General features: G+C 37.3%; 1 protein-coding gene across 3 annotated transcripts in view; it reads right to left on the bottom strand.

Annotated features, from left to right (window-relative positions):
• LOC117417303 (cytoplasmic protein NCK1-like) overlaps positions 1-18,396 on the bottom strand; it is a 63,527-nt gene that overhangs the window by 13,189 nt on the left and 31,942 nt on the right. Inside the window, exon 1 of one of the 3 annotated variants that reach the window (XM_034029353.2) lies at positions 4,411-4,523. The exons of the other annotated variants lie outside the window; for them this stretch is intronic. Coding sequence (XP_033885244.1) covers positions 4,411-4,444 — 34 coding nt within the window. The 5' untranslated portion in view covers positions 4,445-4,523. Of the gene's footprint in view, positions 1-4,410; positions 4,524-18,396 lie in introns of those variants that run through there. 3 annotated transcript variants of the gene reach the window in all.

Genomic DNA, 18,396 nt, shown 5'->3' with positions numbered 1-18,396 from the left:
TCATCTAGACAATATGGGGAAGCTATAAAAAAGGCCAACAAGATGCTCAGATATATTGTGAAAAGTGTTTAAATAAAGGGAAGTAATGTTAAAACTACAGGATATTGCTGCTGTAAAAAGAGTGCAAAGAAGAGCAACCAGAATTATCCCGGGCTTAAAAGGCATGTTGTATGCAGACAGGCTAAAAGAATTGAATCTATTCAGCCTTGAACAAAGACGACTACGCAGCGATCTGATTCAAGCATTCAAAATTCTAAAAGCTATTGACAATGTCGACCCAGTGGACTTTTTCGACCTGAAAAAAGAAACAAGGACTAGGGGTCACAAATGGAGATTAGAAAAGGGGCATTCAGAACAGAAAATAGGAGGCACTTTTTTACACAGAGAATTGCGAGGGTCTGGAACCAGCTCCCCAGTAATGTTGTTGAAGCTGACACCCTGGGATCCTTCAAGAAGCTGCTTGATGAGATTCTGGTATAATTAAACTACTAACAACCAAACGAGCAAGACGGGCCGAATGGCCACCTCTCGTTTGTAAACTTTATGTTATGTTCTATAGATATAAATTAATATATTGGCATGAAACTGGCTTTCTCGATTTAACTAAGCACCTAACAAAATGTAGCTCCTGTGTCCATATAAAACAATACTACAAGGTTTGCTACAAATAGATACATTAAATGGAAAACTGTCAACTGTCCAGACAGATGTCCTTGGAAGTGACTATTTAAGGGAAGTTTTATTTGTACCCATATCTATATTTGCTGTATTTCCTTTCTGTCACATTTAAGAGAGCACTGTCTCTGGCTACTTCCCATCTCTCCAGTACCATCCTGTTCTATAATTACAGCTTCTGCTTTTCAGTTTTTATTAATTTCATTTTTCAGTGATTATTTTTCAGCTATTTTTGAGTTATGTACATTATTGTTTTCGGTTACTTTCCAAAATGCTTCGGCGGTTTTTTTTTCTGTCACAATAGTAGTAACTCGACAGGCAGTACTTGCACTTACCTTCTTTCCTTTGCTGTCTTCCACAACAAAACCCTTATGGTCACGGGCACATTGTTTTGGGGGTTTTGTGTATCTAGGTATTTTTTTTTTACATTTTGCCACAATTTGCAATTCTGTTTTAAATTCTCACTATCTAACTGCAACATCTAGCTTTAAATCCCACTAACAAGCCTTCTACTGTACTTGTAATCTCGGTTTAAATCTCGCAAGCGGAGTCTCCAATAGAAATGTAGGAATTAGCTGCCACTCAGTAGTTGGGGTGGGTTTAAAGTAGTCGAATCAATGATAGATACATTCAGGAAGGAGGGGCATTGCCCAAGTACACAAAAAGGTCGTTTTTTTATTTAGATTTTTTTTAAATGGGAAAGCAGTGAAGTCACCGTGAATTCAGTAGCCATCTCCAGTGTTTTTTGTGTTTTTGGCTATACACCAATTTCATTTTTTTGTTTCGGGGTTGTTTTATTGGTTAAAACTGAAAATCAGAAGCCCTATCTATAAAGCATCCAAGTCAGTTTCTCATAATAACTATTAACAGAACATTCTATTACCTTTCTGCATATAAAGGAGATTGAAGGCTCAAACCAGTAATGTAACTATAGAGGGGGCTCGATGCTACTGACATTTATTATGCAAGTTTTGATAAAATATTAAATTAAAAAGTTAGATTAAACATGGGGGGAAAAACTCAAAACAAACAGCAATGCTCACATCATTTTGAAAGTGTAGGAAAGATTTTCAACATTTTGTGACCTTGTGTGAACAGAATAATTTTTTGGCCTCTCTCTGGGTTTAAGTTATCCAAGCAAACACAACCAAGTCATTTGCCTTCTCTGTTTGACTGGAATCAATTAAGAAATGACATCACAAAACAAACTAGCTGAGCAAACAGTCAAGGTTCTCAGGGACCATTGCTGCTGGGTGTGTAGCCTTCAAAGCTCGCTCGCCATTAACTAGCAGCATGCTTATGTGCAATAACACAAAACAAATACAAGGTGTGCAAACATTCCTCAAACACCCCTCAATGACATGCGATATCAGTCACAACATGTTATAGAATCTGCACATGTATCAGAGATGCTTCAAATATATTCTTGACAATTTCCCATTAAATCTGATGCACTCACAAGAAGAAGAAGAAGAAGAAGAAGAAGAAGAAGCACAAATGTGCTCCCCAGAGGGACTTGAAGACATCCACTTTCAAATTCAACTGGTACCTTGTTGCATCACACTCAAAATATGACACCACTGTTTAAAGAAACCTATTGATGCAGGACTGCCCACAGCCAGAGGAGGCAGATGCTGTCAGAGGCACTGCATTAAAAATAAACCCTTAATAACCTGCTAGGTGATTATGTCCTGACATGTGACTGTGTGTTTGAAAGAATGCAGGTCTGTCAACTTGATGCAGATGACAAGGTATACAATTTAAATCCTTCAATTACCAAAAAATACACAGTACTCTCTCATTATAGTTGGGAGCCATAGTTAAAATACTGTGCTATGTGTTCCACATATCATAATATAATATTAATGCATGTAGTAAATATTGGGAGACAGCCATCCTGCACAATAATGTATACTGTTGCACTTTGCAGTGTGAATATGAAGCTTGGGATAACTCCCCAGTTTTTGTCCTTTTCTAAACTCTTTTAAGTAGAGTAGGCCAAGCATCTGCTGTTTTTCAAGGCAAGAAATACTGGTATTGTATAAAAAGGCGGCATACCATCTGTGTCCGAGACACTGTATGTTTAACCCCTCACCAGATCCTTTAGTTAACCGTTTGCTTTATAGTGTAACTTTAAACATCTACAGTAAATTGTGTTGGCTCTTCCCACTATTCTGCTAAGAACACTAAAAATATTAGCCAGATTCGAGAAGCAAATATAGATGATTCAGCAGCCCCAACCCATTTCACTTCCTTTAGCTCAATTTCTCGCTGGATTCAGACAACGAGTATGCTATGAGAAGTATGGTTTCCGCTCGTGGAAACAACAATCTGTGAACATACGAAAGAGAATTACATTTCTGTACTGCTAAGTGGCTGCACTTTAGAATACATTAGTAAAGCTCACATCAGATTGTTAACAGCAGAGTGTTTTTTTCTCCAAAAAGGTTTGGCCAATACATGCAGTTCAGTAATAATAGTGCCCTTTGATGTCTGGCACGCACTGCTAGCTACACTAAAAACAATCTACCATAAAATTACACTGAAGACAGGTCAGTGTTCATCAAACTTCACAGTACTAATGAATTTTCAGTAGTTCGGGACAAACACCAATCACAAAATGTTTTCGTACAAATATTTATTGTAGAGAATGCGGAGTATGCGATTTAACAGAAAAGTATGCTGTATATACACATTCATTTGGCATCAAACCTAACTTGGTTTGAGGGTTCGCTGCCTGGCCGACTGGACGAGGCTGAGACCCCCATTTGATAAAACATAAAAACTGTTATTAAGAAAGGTGGAGATGGGGAGGTGGTGGGTTACGATGAAATCAAAACGCAACTGAGAGATAAGTGAAGAGAGTATTTATAGTGCTAACAATTTAAATTAGCTAATGTGTAAATTGAATGATTCAATTTGGTGATGCGGAGATTGGTGTCTGACCCTCCTCCCGAACTTTAATTATAAGTTTCATTAAAAATAGATACACCCGATGTATTTCTATGAAATATCCTAATATTATTATTAATACCTTGAGACTATTTAGTATTCTGCACAACAAGCTCTTAAAACACACTAGCACATCACACATCTTAGTAACACTTGAAATGTATTTGCTTACGATTGTAAGTCGCCCTGGATAAGGGCGTCTGCTAAGAAATAAATAATAATAATAATAATAATAATAATAATAATAATAATATTATGCAACATGCGGAGATTTGAGTCAAACTTGTAGAACTCACTATATTAAAGGAATATGAAGTTAAAAATGTATTATAAATATCCTAAACAAGTCTAAATCAGTATGACACTCCTTTTCATTTAATGATCTTGGCTTCTTTATGTAATAGTATCTTGACAGGGGGCTACTACTATATTTTAAGAGGTTGAATTAAATCTGCTTAAGACAGGAGGGAGCTGGTCAATCCAGATTAATGAATGTAAGAATCACTGCATTCTGAATTCAGTGCGTTTCCTTCACAAGCAGTAACTTTGTATAAGTCAAATACTACCAACAACAACGTCAGAATTTAGAACTTAGACCTACCCCTTTTTTAAATATGTTTTTTGTAAAAGAAAAACTAAACAAATTTACGCACACAGTATTCAATACATTTAAAACTAAAAAAAACAAGTTAGTCAGAAATGCAGGTCAACTCAGCACTAAGATAATAGCTAATAAGCAATACGTTTAATATAATAGGAAAATAAAATAAAAAATAAACTTACTGAAGAAATGTTTAAAGAGGTTTGACATATCCATTTTTGCTCCCTGCGTCTGTCCTCTTCCCAGCTAGTGTTGAGTTATTCCCTTTGAGTTTCCTGAAAGCATTCTGTAATTATCACTGAAACTCCACACCCAGCCATGTGACCCAGCCCAGCAAATGAAAAGCTCTGGGGCCTCCACTGAAACTTTCCAGCTGCCAGACTGGCCCATTCCTGTAGGCTTCTGAAGGAACCTGTCAAACAAGTCATTGCCGGTTGTCAGGACAACCAGAATTTCATCATTTACTGCCGGAAATGACCTTCCTGTACGTGCTTTAAAAAAAAAAAAAAGAAACCTATCACCCACTGAACTTGCCTGTACAAACATATTCTTTAAATCATTGGTGGTGGGGGGGGGGGAATACAGTACTGTATTCTTCCATTCTGTACTAGCTTAGTGCATTAAATACTGCTTGATGCTCACAAATTTAAACATTAAAATACAGTGCACCCTAACCACGTGATCCTTCGCAACTGCTACAACTACTCACACATGGAATCTTTGCTAATGAAGTTTCGTAATTGGGTTAAATCCATAAACGGTCCCTTTATATAGTGATTCGTTGGCATTTAGTGACATTAAATCATGCCACACGATTTACTTAGTTTATCCATATGGAGCAAGATCCTTTAAAATAATAACAAATCAACAGAAGAATGACTACTAAAACTTGTGTCATAAAATGATTTCTAGTCACAGCTATTTAAGCAGCCTAGTTTCTGTAATTTAGCTCTCAATAGCACCTGACCTGCTAGTTTAACATTCATGTGCTACTCCTTTCAGCATTTTCTTTATATGTTTCAAGAATACTCGGTTTACCATCCTCTGAGGTGCTTAGATGATTCTAACTATGTGTACCTTTGTGATAACAAAAACAGATTTGAACTGGAAGTTGCAAGCAACTTTATGGCTTCCAAGGAGTTATTGTGAAATGTAAGCATTTTGATTGGTTGTAGACATCACTTTCCATAGGCTTTTTTTTTATTTTATTTTTTTACAAACTTGACATCAATAGCAACGACACGGTGTAAGCTATACGTACAGTTCACTTTAGTAATGCACATCAAACAAAGACGTTAATGACCGGGGGCCAAAGCACCAGGTGTGACATCTTGGGTAAATTGTCTATCACCTAAAATCCAAAATGGGTGATAACCATGTGTCCTCTGACCTTCATATTCTGTAAGATATAGCTCTCCATAGGCCTATACATAGTGCGTTCTTGAACTGTACAATAAGCACCATAGTTAAATACTGCTATATACTGCAAAGGTCACGATAAAGGTAATTTTTGAATAAAGCATATTTGGGTTCCTATATCTGTTCTATAGCAACCATGACTACCTACACTCTGAAGGAGTTATAAGCTAGTTTTACATTTGACCTTAAGGAGAGGTCAAAGGTCACAGTCAAGGTAATTTTTGAATAAAGCATATATTATTATTTGTTTATTTAGTAGACACCTTTATCCAAGGCGACTTACAAAGACTAGGGTGTGTGAACTATGCATCAGCTGCAGTCACTTACAACTACATCTCACCCGAAAGACAGAGCACAAGGAGGTTAAGTGACTTGCCAAAGGGTCACACAATGAGTCACTGGCTGAGGTAGGATTTGAACTGGGGACCTCCTGGTTACAAGCCCTTTTCTTTAACCACTGGACCACATAGCCTCCTATATTGGTTCCTACAAGTGTTTCATAGTAACCATCACCCTATCTGCAAAAATAACCATGTCTGTATTCGTTCGATAACAGAATTTATACATGATTGCAACCATGGGCTTGTAGTCAGTAGTAGTTTACAATGCTGCCCAACATGATACCCCGAAGAGTTAACTCTAATTCACCAATTTACCTTATTGAAAATACCACTAAATCAAGCAAACTGTATACATCAACCACAGGCCACAGACATTATCTGGGCATTCCATCACATCTTTTCAATGCTTTCTGAACAATGGCTGGTTTTTCTTGACCTACTGGGTGTTGGAGCTTAAAAACAAGATACAATCCACTGCATGGTTGTGGTGGGGTGCCCCACCCGTGTGCATATTTTGTGTTTGATGTTGCGTGTAGTATGTTAATGTTGGTATTCATGTATTGGTGCACGGATATAATGGGGCTATGTAGAATAAGTGATTTAAAATATATAGTTATATTTAGGCACGGGGATTGCACAGTCACTTCACGTGCAGATAAAGTATGTATTAGTATGTGCGCACGGGGAGTGCACAAATTAGTTCACGTGCTGGGATTCAAGTGAATGATTGAATTAGCAACTGAATCTCAGCACAGCTGTATATATAGTGTCAGTTTTCACACACACAGGGTTGGGTGTTCGGGGGAGTACAGAACAGGCGAGTCAGGAGAGAATAAAGATAAAAACGTAACATCAGCACAATACTTGTTTGTTTTCGACTCACCATGGTTGTTTTGCGTGCATCTGTTCGTTTTGCCTATCTGTCATTTATTTGGAGTCTTTTGTTTTGTTCAGCTGTTTGATTTGTGTGTTCGTTTAATAAAACGCACAAGCAACGCATTTATCATTTCCCCAATCTGCTGTGGATGTCTCTTCATTTCACTCACAGTACTGGGTGTTCTTCACCACCACCAGCGAGTCTGACCAAAACGGTACATCAATTCCTTCACATTGAAGGACTCAACCTGGCTGTAGGTTGGATCAGATGTCAGACCAGTTCATAGATACAGATATGAAAGAGGTCTCACGCTTCCTTATTCCTGCTCCAGAGAACCTCTTCTCTCCCCGGGCCTTGGGGTCCCAGCCCCCGACTCCGAGAAGCCAAAACATCTCAAGCAGCTCACACCTGCATCAATAAACAGCGAAACTGAACCTGAACCACTGCAATTAGGGAGCTAATTATTTACTGCGGTTCAAGAAACAAACTCTTTGTCAGTTCCTAAACAATGTTCAGATCTATGTAGGATGAACAAACGGTGATGTTATTCACTTCTAGTGCAAGTGTGGTTCAGGGTTACTAAAATCAAGGACGATTGATTAGAGGTTCTCTTGCAATCAGAGACGCGGGAACGAAACTGCACCTTCGGGCAATATATAAATATATACAAAATCGTCATTTTGTGTGCATTTCAGCATCAAAATATGCACAGACCAAGTGAGTTTCATAAGGAATAAGACACAGCGGCACAAAGCGCAAAAATCAGAAACACAAGTCTAAAAATGTACATTTTATGTAAGATTCAAAGCAACAAGACAACATATTAACTACATTGCAAATCAGATGTTACATAAATAAATTGCAAAGCCTACTTTGTGTCATCCTTAGATGTCTTTTTAAAATAGTAAAATACAAATAAACATTATATAATCTTCGGCACTAAAATGCTTTCATACTATTCTACACGTTTAATAGATTTAATCACACTTTATAAAGTGTGCAGGTCTCTAATGTAACACAGATAAGACTTGAAAACATGTTAAAGACACCTGCTAAATCGGGAAAGTTCAACCTTCTCAACAATTACTTCAATTCCTTGAGTAGATGCATTGGGAAATGCATCTACTCAAGGCTACAATTTTAAAGGCTTGGACAAAGCAGTGCACTACTGCTTGGCATTTGGTAGCAACTGTTACTTAATATAGGGTTGGTAGATTTTTACATTTATTTCTGTTCTCTCTACCTGTCTGTAAAGCTGTAATTAGCATAGTTTAACCATGGGCTGGATTAAATCGAGCTCAAATATTTTGTAGCTCTACATTCCATAATGAAAACAGGTGGCTTTCCTCTCACTGTAAGGAAGTAGTCACTACACTAAACTTAACAAATAGCAAAAATGTAGAATTAACAAAGAAACAACTTGAAGTATTAGTTCTTATGTGTTTGCATTAAAAGGGGCGCTATTTAAAATGCAATCCGGTGATACATAGCAATAAACATGTTAGCAATCGAGCTAGTCGCATTGCTTTCTTCTGCGAGTAATTCTTTAGAGTGAAAGATTAAAGTCAATATTGCTGTAAATTGATTTGTTTAGATTTTGAATTGTTTTCTCTCTTAGTAGTTTCACTCCCTCCATCCTTCATAAACGTCTTGCATTCCTCTCTGCCTTCATTTAGAAACACTGCATTGATTTTTACATTTTGGAACTCCCCCATTACCTTGCAGTCAATTAGGACGCCAGTTGTTGTGCTGATTGTTACAGTATTAACAACAATGCAAAACACGTATTACCTCCCATTACCTTAAAGGTCAATTACAAAATATAACGATCGACAATATAATGGTCAATGGGAAAAACTCTTTATTACTAAAAATGGAAATGGCAGTTTATCATGCCGGGGCAAGAAACACAGTTATACATCCTTTAAAACAAGCTTAAACTTACCTTGTTCATCTGCCTTCCTTAACAATTGAACGTATCTTCTTGAGTTCTTACCAAAAACATCAAATGTCATGTTCTACTTGAAGCTATTACTAAAAAAAAATTATGAATTCCAAATACAGTACTTGTATGAGCCTACTAATGGAAATCATCTTGCCTCATTGGCCTGGGCTGTTGCAGTAACAGTTACAAAAGGGCATAGTGAATAAAAAAACATGACAGAGAAGACAGCAGCACTAAAAAATACAGAGTTAGAGTACGATTTATTTGGTTTAATTAAATTTAAATAAGTGGCATGCAGAACGTGGATTGGTCCTTGCTACTAGTAAAAAGAAATGCAGGAAGGTTATGGTTTGTTTATTGAGAATTATATTGACAATTGTTAACAGTTAAATATCCTTTATTCTCAACTGTTTTAAAATGTGGTTCTGAAAGTTAATTAATTTTTAATGGTTTTGCCACCTGACATGGATGACATGAAGCACATAGTTATCATAGCAAAACCAGCTGCTAGTCAGGACACATTTGTAAGTAAACGCTGTCTCTCGCGTGACAGTGCTTGGTGCTGATACTATCAGTGATAGGTTGGAACAATGAACGTCCGCCCTTGCATAACAATGCTTAGTGCCAATTGGTTGAAACACTAAATGCCAGCACGCACACGGTAATACTAATTGGTTGAAACAGTTGATTCATGACTTTCTTGCACACAGTGCAAATGCTATTTTAGGAATACTGGTATCATTCACTTATGTATGGGGCATTGTGAGCTGCTGGACCGATTTCATATCAATACAAGTTAAAAGTTAATGAGAAATAAAAAATCTAACATAAATCCAACAGATCTACCAAGGGTTGTATGTTTATTTACACAAAGCCTGACACACTATACAACAACCATTGTATTCTAAAGAAAATTAAAAACAGAGACACTAGGGCATCCACTATCATAAACACAGTACACAATTTTCTCTGTGACTTTGTTCTCACTGCAATGTGATCTTCATTGAATTTTACATAATTTTAGAGGAAACCCCAGCTGGGATTAATCTCTATTTACTCTGAAAGCGCACTCCATAAAAGGCATGAACACTATAAAAATAATATTCCAGAACACATAGCTGGAAGTACTGGTTTACATCTTTAGAATGTGTTCCAATTCCAGATAGTTTAGTCAGATCTTTTGACAACAGCTATTGCATTCTTAAAATGAGCTTTCTGTGCAGGGAGACTATGTGAATAGGCCAACTTGTTTGCATTGCCCAAATGAAGTTTTAATTGCCTTGAACAGTCACAAGCCTCTCCCTGTTTTTGTCTCTATGTCACGATGAGCAAAATAGACATGGTTTGCAACAATAGGCTACAAATCATAGAGCAGGTATTTTCAAGTAACAACCTTCTTAAAAATGTAAGATACTATTGTGAACTACAGTTGTAAGGGTTTCATGTAGCAAGCTATTAAAAAGGGTGAGCATCAAGCTGTTTATTCAAGGAGTTCAGGTTTACGTAACACAGCCATTGCTAGAGGGAGGGGTGTACACCAGCCTCAAATCTAACAAACGATGGGGCCAACTCCCAAGAGTGTAATGGAAATTCTTAATCTCACTTTAAACACTCTTCTTATTAAAAACACTTTGAGACACAACGAATGTCAGAAGCAGACATTTTGCTTTAGCAGAAGCACTATTTATATAGACTGCAACATTCAAAAGTCGACCCGCATCAGAACATGGTACTGCATATGCTTTTATCACAGATATATTTAGGTTATTTATTTCTGAAGTCTCAGCAGTGTCACCTTGTGTACAAGGCAATGCACTTGCATCTCAAAGCAATCTTGGCAAGGCTGTCATTATGCAGAGATGTCACTGGCTGGCTTACCAGCTCTGCCGGGTGGAGGCTAATCCTGGACTGAGTTAGACAGATATATCCCTCCCGGGGGACCTGGCAAGTGAAACATGCACACCAAAGTAAGAAGTGTGGTTCAGCCGATTTCACTGTGTAAAAGTAATTAGTCACCGAGTCACACATTATCCAATGGTTGACAATTATGACATTTTGACCTTGGCTTCTTCAAATGGGTTGGAGCAGTGTGTTAGGGGACACATCCAGGGAATAATAATAAAACACACACACACAAAATAATGCGGCGCAGATTAAAAATTAAGCCACTTTACAGATATGTTCTGTAAATTCAGCCTATTTCAATTTTTGTGGACTTTGGAACGCCAGTGCTCAAATGGAAGCACAAGTGCTAAAATTAATAAATCCATAATCCACTAGCTGTCTGGCAAATGGGTATTACTGATGTCCCCTGCTAAAGACTATATTTCACAAACCTGGACCTTTCAGACCAGGTATTTGAAATACAGTACAATCAGAAAATAAAACTGTTCGGTTCTGGTTTAAATAAAAAAAACCTGCGCAAAAAGGGATTGTCCCGTCACTATGCACAACAAAACATCCCTCACCGTGATACTGGCTACATGTAATCCACTAGACATAGTCTCTCCCATTGCATTCACAAGGATATTCCATGCATTTAGCCAAGAGGAATCTTAACAGCTGTGGAAAAGACTTGCATGATTCTCAGCCTCTCTGTCCTGATTGCCACGGTTCAATGTATGGAGTTAGTATTTCCATCAAGTGATTCATGCTCATTATTTGTCTTCTTGAATCCATGTCAAGCTTGCTTTTTAGTTTTCATGGCTACTTGTCATAGCAGGATTGCCTGGGTGCGTTTGAAATGAATCACTGCATGGAATGATGTGGTAATTGGGCAACAAGAAGTTTGTTACAATGCCAAGTCTTAAAGCTCTATGTAAACAACCACAGCTTAACACCATTTCACATCAAAATATAAAACATTTCAACTGCCAACATGCAGGCAGCGAGAGTGGAGGACGCAGCTCAACAGCTGAACAAAGCCTTTGTGGTTGGGAGCCTATACCACCAAACAGCAAGTTAAGCAGCTAAATCATACATAGTTTGTTTTACTAATACAGTCCATTTTATTGCAACACATTTGGTATCTAACATGTTTGTAGAAAGTTATAGTGCACCTGTTGATATAACCTATATTAAGATCATTTTTCAGAAGGGAAATGTAACTTGCATATACAATGCAATGCTTTATAGACCACAAAGCTTGATACTACATTCATCCATTAAAACATTTTTTACACATGTGCCGTGCAACAGGTTGTCTTTAAACAGACCTCTGCCTCACAATCCTCACATGTAACAGAAGGAGTCCTTGAAGTGTCCTTCCTACTGCAAACACATTCAAATGTGTGGATGATGGAGGGCTTCACCACTGCACAGATACAGTGCTGTTTCTATGATGGCAGACACACACAGCAGCCTTAGCATGTCCACCTTTGTCATCCCAAAGGCAGAGCAAAACAACAGGATGTTTGTTATTTTTTGCTGGCTGCTTTACTAACAATCAGGTCAATCTGCTATACAAAAAATGCTAAGGCGTCAGCCATAACATCCTATTCACTCTGGTTACATATATACAGTATATGCATATTTTTTCACATTTTATACTAGGAACAACATTGTTGGCAGTGCTAAAGTTCATATAGAAACAGTCTCAGCCCTATAAAAGTTTCACCTCCCAAAATGTTACTCCCAAAATACTATGTGGAAAGTTTTGTTTCATTTATCAGGTAGTTACCACAGACTAATTATGATGTTTTTAAAAAGACCCTACAGCATGGGATGCAATCAACCAATCAAATACTTTCTACATTTCTGGTTAGAGGGCAAGTCTCTGGGCTGAATAAAAACATAACCAGGAGAGCAAAGGATGGGTTTAATGCGAACTGTATTTAAGTTTTTCACAAATGTAACATTATCCTACAGCAAAACCAAACAGCAGCACATCTGAACTTGTACTAGCAGGCCGAAATCCTATTTAAAGTTGTCTTGACAGAGTTGGCAGACTATTAAAGAAAGCACTGACTTTTTTTTTTAATTATTTTTTAATTGCAACGGCAAATGAAAGTGTTTTTTTGTTGTTTTTATTTTTACAATGGTTGGCAGAAATGAAAGAGAACATTTCCGGACTCAACTCAGCAAATTCAATAATGCAAAAATAAAAAAAAAAGTACTGCAGCGATAAAAATAAGATCAAACAATAGATTGTTCAGCCCTTGTATAAATCAAATGATCCATACTGTAGGGCACGTCACTGACATTTTAAGCAAAGAATAAATGGCACCATGCAAAACTTTTTTGTCAACAATGTTTTACTGTACACATTATTATTAAAAGTGCAAAACTATATACACAGGACAGTATAATACACATGCAATGTGCTTTCAAAATAAATGCAAAGACAAAAGAATCCAGGGACAACTCAGGTTACCAGTGATTTTGGTTATCGAAAAAAATAATAAATTGTAGCTGGCCTGTAATGTGCTGTAAAACAATCAGTCCTATAAACCAATGTATTACTTGTGCATGCATGTTACAGTCCTTATTCTACTAATTCCCCAGTTTACAGGAAATTTCAACCACAGGATACTTTTTTTTTTTGTTTGTTTTAAAGTGCACACTTAATAAAAGAAAATACAGAACTATAACAGGATATTGCACTTCGCTAGAACCCTGCTTTTAAGTGCGGGTAACATTGACAGAATGACAGGAAACTACTTTTAACCAAAGCTAGAACAAGTGAAATAAACACAGTAGGGTCTCAATTCTCATTCGACCTTGATAAACACGCAAGTCAGAATCACACTCCACACCTCCCACCACTATGTCCATCCAGAATTACAGCAGTGATAGTACAGTATCATGAAAAGATAGACCACCAGTATTTCTGTACATGAAATGCAGGTTGCTTCCATATACCACCTGACACACTCAATAACAGGTCTCATTGTAATTAGATAGGCTGTATGTAAAAATGTGAGTGTGTACGGCAAGTGTGATGTAGAATGAACGGACAGACACCTCCACTATATTCCTTGCAGGGGATAATAAAATGAGTGACAGCGCTAGTTGTGATCATTTATTTCCCTCCAAATGTTAAAGATTAAAAAGCATTTAAAAATGAAAAGCAAAAGCAAACCAAATGTAAGCTACTGTTCTGTACTGTACTGTTCTCCCTCGCTGTAACGCAGGTTTCGGGGGGGGGGGGGGGGAGGGGGGGGGGGTGCGTTGGAAGGACACAATCAGCGTTGTAACTTGTGGATCATTTTAACTAGCAGTTTTTAAACTATAAAATAGCGTGGCTAAACGGCGGTCGGGAGTTCAAAGCGACAGACAAGCAAACCAAGTGCGAGAAGAGAGCGGGTCGAGAGAGGGGAAGAGGGAACGCCCCAGGTTCGGCTGCCGGAGCGGGGCTGAAGCATCACGTCTCCAGGAGAAAGCTGCAGCTCCTCTCACAGCAAAACAGTAAATGCATTAGGAAAGATAACCACATCCTAATATTTTTTTTGTTATAAAATTAATGCTGAATAAGATGTCTGTGTTATAAAGTGCCAGCGCAGCTTTTCTAAAGTTCAGATACTGTATCAAAAGGGAGAGACACAAACGGAAGTTAGACTGAAAGTTGTTTACTGTAGAAATATTGCATGAATCACTAGTATAAGGAATTGGGGGACATGCTGTAGGAGCGTTATATCCGAGGGGCATTATAACCTTATAGCGAGGGAGCACTGTATTCAGAGGGACACCTGAAAATCATGACTCATCCCCATTCACAAGTCTACTTTGTCTTTGCAATGCAAGCCTTAAAGTTTTCCACTCTATGCTTTTGTTCGGGTGGGTTTCACAATTACAAAGAGGTCTGCCCCCACCATAAGCTATTAAAGTATGAGCAAAAAAAATACAAATATGAAAATTCACTTGTTAAAACAAATCAAAGATAAAGGCACATCACACAAAGTGACTTCCTTTATGGACCAGAACTTTGCTCTCTTTTAGACAAAACCTTTTATAACAAAAGACATTGCATGTTGGCTTTGGCTGTCAACCTTTGCACTTTAAAAGGAAAAGAAGAAAATCAGCTCCCTATATAAAAAAAGCTGTTTTAACTTCCAATTGATCCTTATTTAAGAAAACAAAAGGTTATGAAACACGTTTTATAAGTTAACCATTAGCAGCTAAATGACACCTGCATTCCCCTGAAATATATAAAAACAAGCAACATTCATTTTTTGAGCGAAAGGCTAAGGAACTGCTTAGTACTAAAGCCGTAATGAAATCCACTACTGCAGAAAGAGTGTGGTGTCTTCATACATAGTGGCGCAGAAAATTGCTGAAGCAAAAAAAAAAAAATTTGCATACAATTGCTGAGGAGTTGATAATGCCGTGTGCCATTGAAATTGTAAAGGAAATGTTTGGAGAGCAGAAGGCCAAGGAACTGGCAAAAACACCAATGTCAAATGACGGATCTGTCAAATGACGGATCTGTCAAACGACGGATCTGTCAAACGACGGATAGCTTTTATGTCAGAAGACAGTTTCGCAGTGCATTGGTCAGCTGCATGACAATGATTTTGCTATACATGCGATGAAACCACAGACATTTCTAAAATGTCCCCCTTACTCGCCTATGTTCGGTATATGTGGTATAAGGGAATAAAGAAAGACTATTTTGCAAGGAGCTCAAGGCAACACCAAAGTCAGACGATATTTTCAAACTGTTAGATGATTTTCTGACTTCAGCAGAAATCAGCTGGTCTAATTGCACTGGAGTCTGCACTGATGTAGACGCAGCAATGACTAGAAAGCATTCTGGTGTTGTACATAAAAATAAAAGCCTATTTGGACACATTGCTTTTTACAGAGAGGCGCTTGCTGCGAAAGATACTGAACCAGGTCTTCACCGCTGTGTAACACTCGTTAATTTTATTAAATCCAGAGCAACAAACTCCAGGTGTTTTGCTGCACTTTGTGAGGAAGTGTGCACAGAGCACCATTCCTTGCTCATGCATACAGAGATTACATGGCTATCTCGAGGCAGAATGCTTACCCGTCTATTTAATCTCAAGGAAGAATTATGTATTTCAGATGAGGCGCAGTGATACAAAAGTTAGCTCAGGTCAAGAGATTTGCCTTTTTTTACCCAAGTAGTTTGCAACTGTTACTATATCATGGATAGTCATGGCTTGGAACCCTGATTGAGCTCATTGACATTTCATCAGACAGCTCCATCAGAACCAAGTTCAGTGAAATGCTGCTGGAGACATTTTGGTGTGAGTGCTCTGATGAATACAGCAATGCTTCTTCTGCAGCACTGAAAGTGTTGGGCCCATTCAGTACAAACTACGTATGCGAAACCGGATTTTCAGCCATGACATCGATGAAAACAAAGGATGAACACTGACCATGACGTGTGTGTGCTTGGCAAAGACAACTCCACGTCTTGACAGAATTGTTGCTCAGCACCAGCAATAAGTTTCACGTTCAGTAAGTAAAACAAAAATATATATATCAGGGATGGAAATAAGACTCCCATTGCATAGCAGTTTGATCCATTCTTGGTTTTAGTAGTATAAGTTTATTAAGACAAAACTGAACTGTTCACACTGGGGCTAACCACGCTCGTAAAACCTGGAATGGGTGAAACTGCCTGATGTGTGTGTGTAAATAAATTTATATATAGTAATTTATTTATATTTATGATTTTGCCCACTGAGAAAGACTGATCAACTGGACAGAACAAAGAAAAAAACTATAATAGTAACATCCTGTAGATGCCGATAATTAACCTTTCACTGGGTTTTATATAGCCACAAAAATCAACTAGAGCAACGCACAACAAATATGTAGGATAGTGAGAATGACAGAAACAAACTATTTCCTCCTAAAAAACTGATACAATTAGTTATCTGGGATCATTTTGGTTTTAGAAGCAGCAGCACAACGAATATGTTCACGCATTTAGATCACCACCAAGCTCTTTTATGAAGAAGCAACATCGGTAAGGAATACAGTGTTCATTAAAAACTCTTAAGTAAAACCAATTTGCGTGTATAATAGTAATCCCAATGCATTTAAGTATTCCCGTTTTAAGATTAAAAACCAAAATTATATATTTTTTTTAGCTATACAGCTTAAGAGAAACATTTTAATACTATTTAAAACAGACACACAGATAGTGAGTTTGGTGTGCACTGGAACAGGAACGTCACTATATTTGGCTACTCCCTAAATGTTCAGCGCACACTGTATCCTTGAGGCTGTTTTCTAATTATTTATTTTCAACTAAACATTAGCGTTTCCAAACATTAAATCACAAGGTCCTAAAATCTGTTGTCTTAACGCAGTTACTTCGCCTATTTTTTTTTTTTTAGAAAGTTCTGAAAGAGAAACATTTTAAAAAGCTGTGAGGGAGAGGCTCACCACAGTTAGTCTGTATTCACATTTTTTTCTATTTATTCATTTTCTTTCATATGCTCAATTACTGGTACTGGAGTAAAACTTAGGGCAGGCTAGTGTGACCAGCTCCATTTAGAAATGCGTTTAATACAATAATAGTGTAGCTATTAGATTTGGGAATGAGACATTTTTAACACCCTTAAAACCTAACAATTATGAAAAACACCCAAACTAATCCGATAAAAAACAAAACAAAATAGGGACTAATCTTGATTAAAATGGCACTTCAGTTTATCTTCAGTAACTGATAACTATTATTTTGTAGATGTTTAAAAAACTTCTGGAGTTCTGTATTTAAAATATTAAGTTTTGTAAATATCTGTTGCATTATAAAATAAGCGCCATATTTTTTTTCAATTTAGTTTATAATATTGTAAAACATGTTTTGGCTTAATACATGGTTAACATTTTAAATCTGTAAGAACCTTTTTTTTTTTTGTAGTTCTTTGTAAAATATCGTGCTGTATCGCAATTATCGTGATAATACACCACAGAATAATTGTCTGAGAATTTTCATATCGTGATATCCCTAATCGTCGGTAGTACAGACGATAAACCGACAGACTGGTGACGACTAAATGGAAACTGATGGGTATGACAAAGCAGACAATCTGTCTGAAAAACTACAATGAGAAGAAAACAAAACAGACACATTAATTATCATTACAACAACCGTCTCAGTGTAGGATAAATCATGTATTTAAACTGCATTGCTGCACCTTATGCTGTTATTTTATTCACTTCCTATAAAGATTAAAACAGCACAATAATATTTTAATATTGAATGTTTCAGGGGCTTTTTTTTTTCTTCAAAATGTGTCACTGATACCGGACAGCCAAATCCTGCATATCATTAAATGTTGCTAAACAAACCAACAAACAAACAAACAAACAAACAAACAAACACACAAAACAAAGCTACTTTACCTGGTGGTAGTCCTTTAAGATTACAACTACGCCCTTTAATACTTCTCCCAATAAATGACATTATTGTACATTAATACCCAAGTCCTCTTGAGAAAAGCATTCAAGACCTCTGATTAAACAACTGCACCAGACGGAGCTGCACTGCGTGAGTAGCCCCATCCTACAGTGACCACCTAGCTGTCTGCATCTTCCTGTGTCACACCAGCTCATCATTTGCATGAACAGCTCAAAATACCAGCAACTAGTATTAGGCTATATACGG

Source organism: Acipenser ruthenus, chromosome 12, assembly GCF_902713425.1.
Source record: "Acipenser ruthenus chromosome 12, fAciRut3.2 maternal haplotype, whole genome shotgun sequence".
Lineage (NCBI taxonomy): Eukaryota > Metazoa > Chordata > Actinopteri > Acipenseriformes > Acipenseridae > Acipenser > Acipenser ruthenus.
This window is presented reverse-complemented; position numbering and strand designations above follow the sequence as displayed.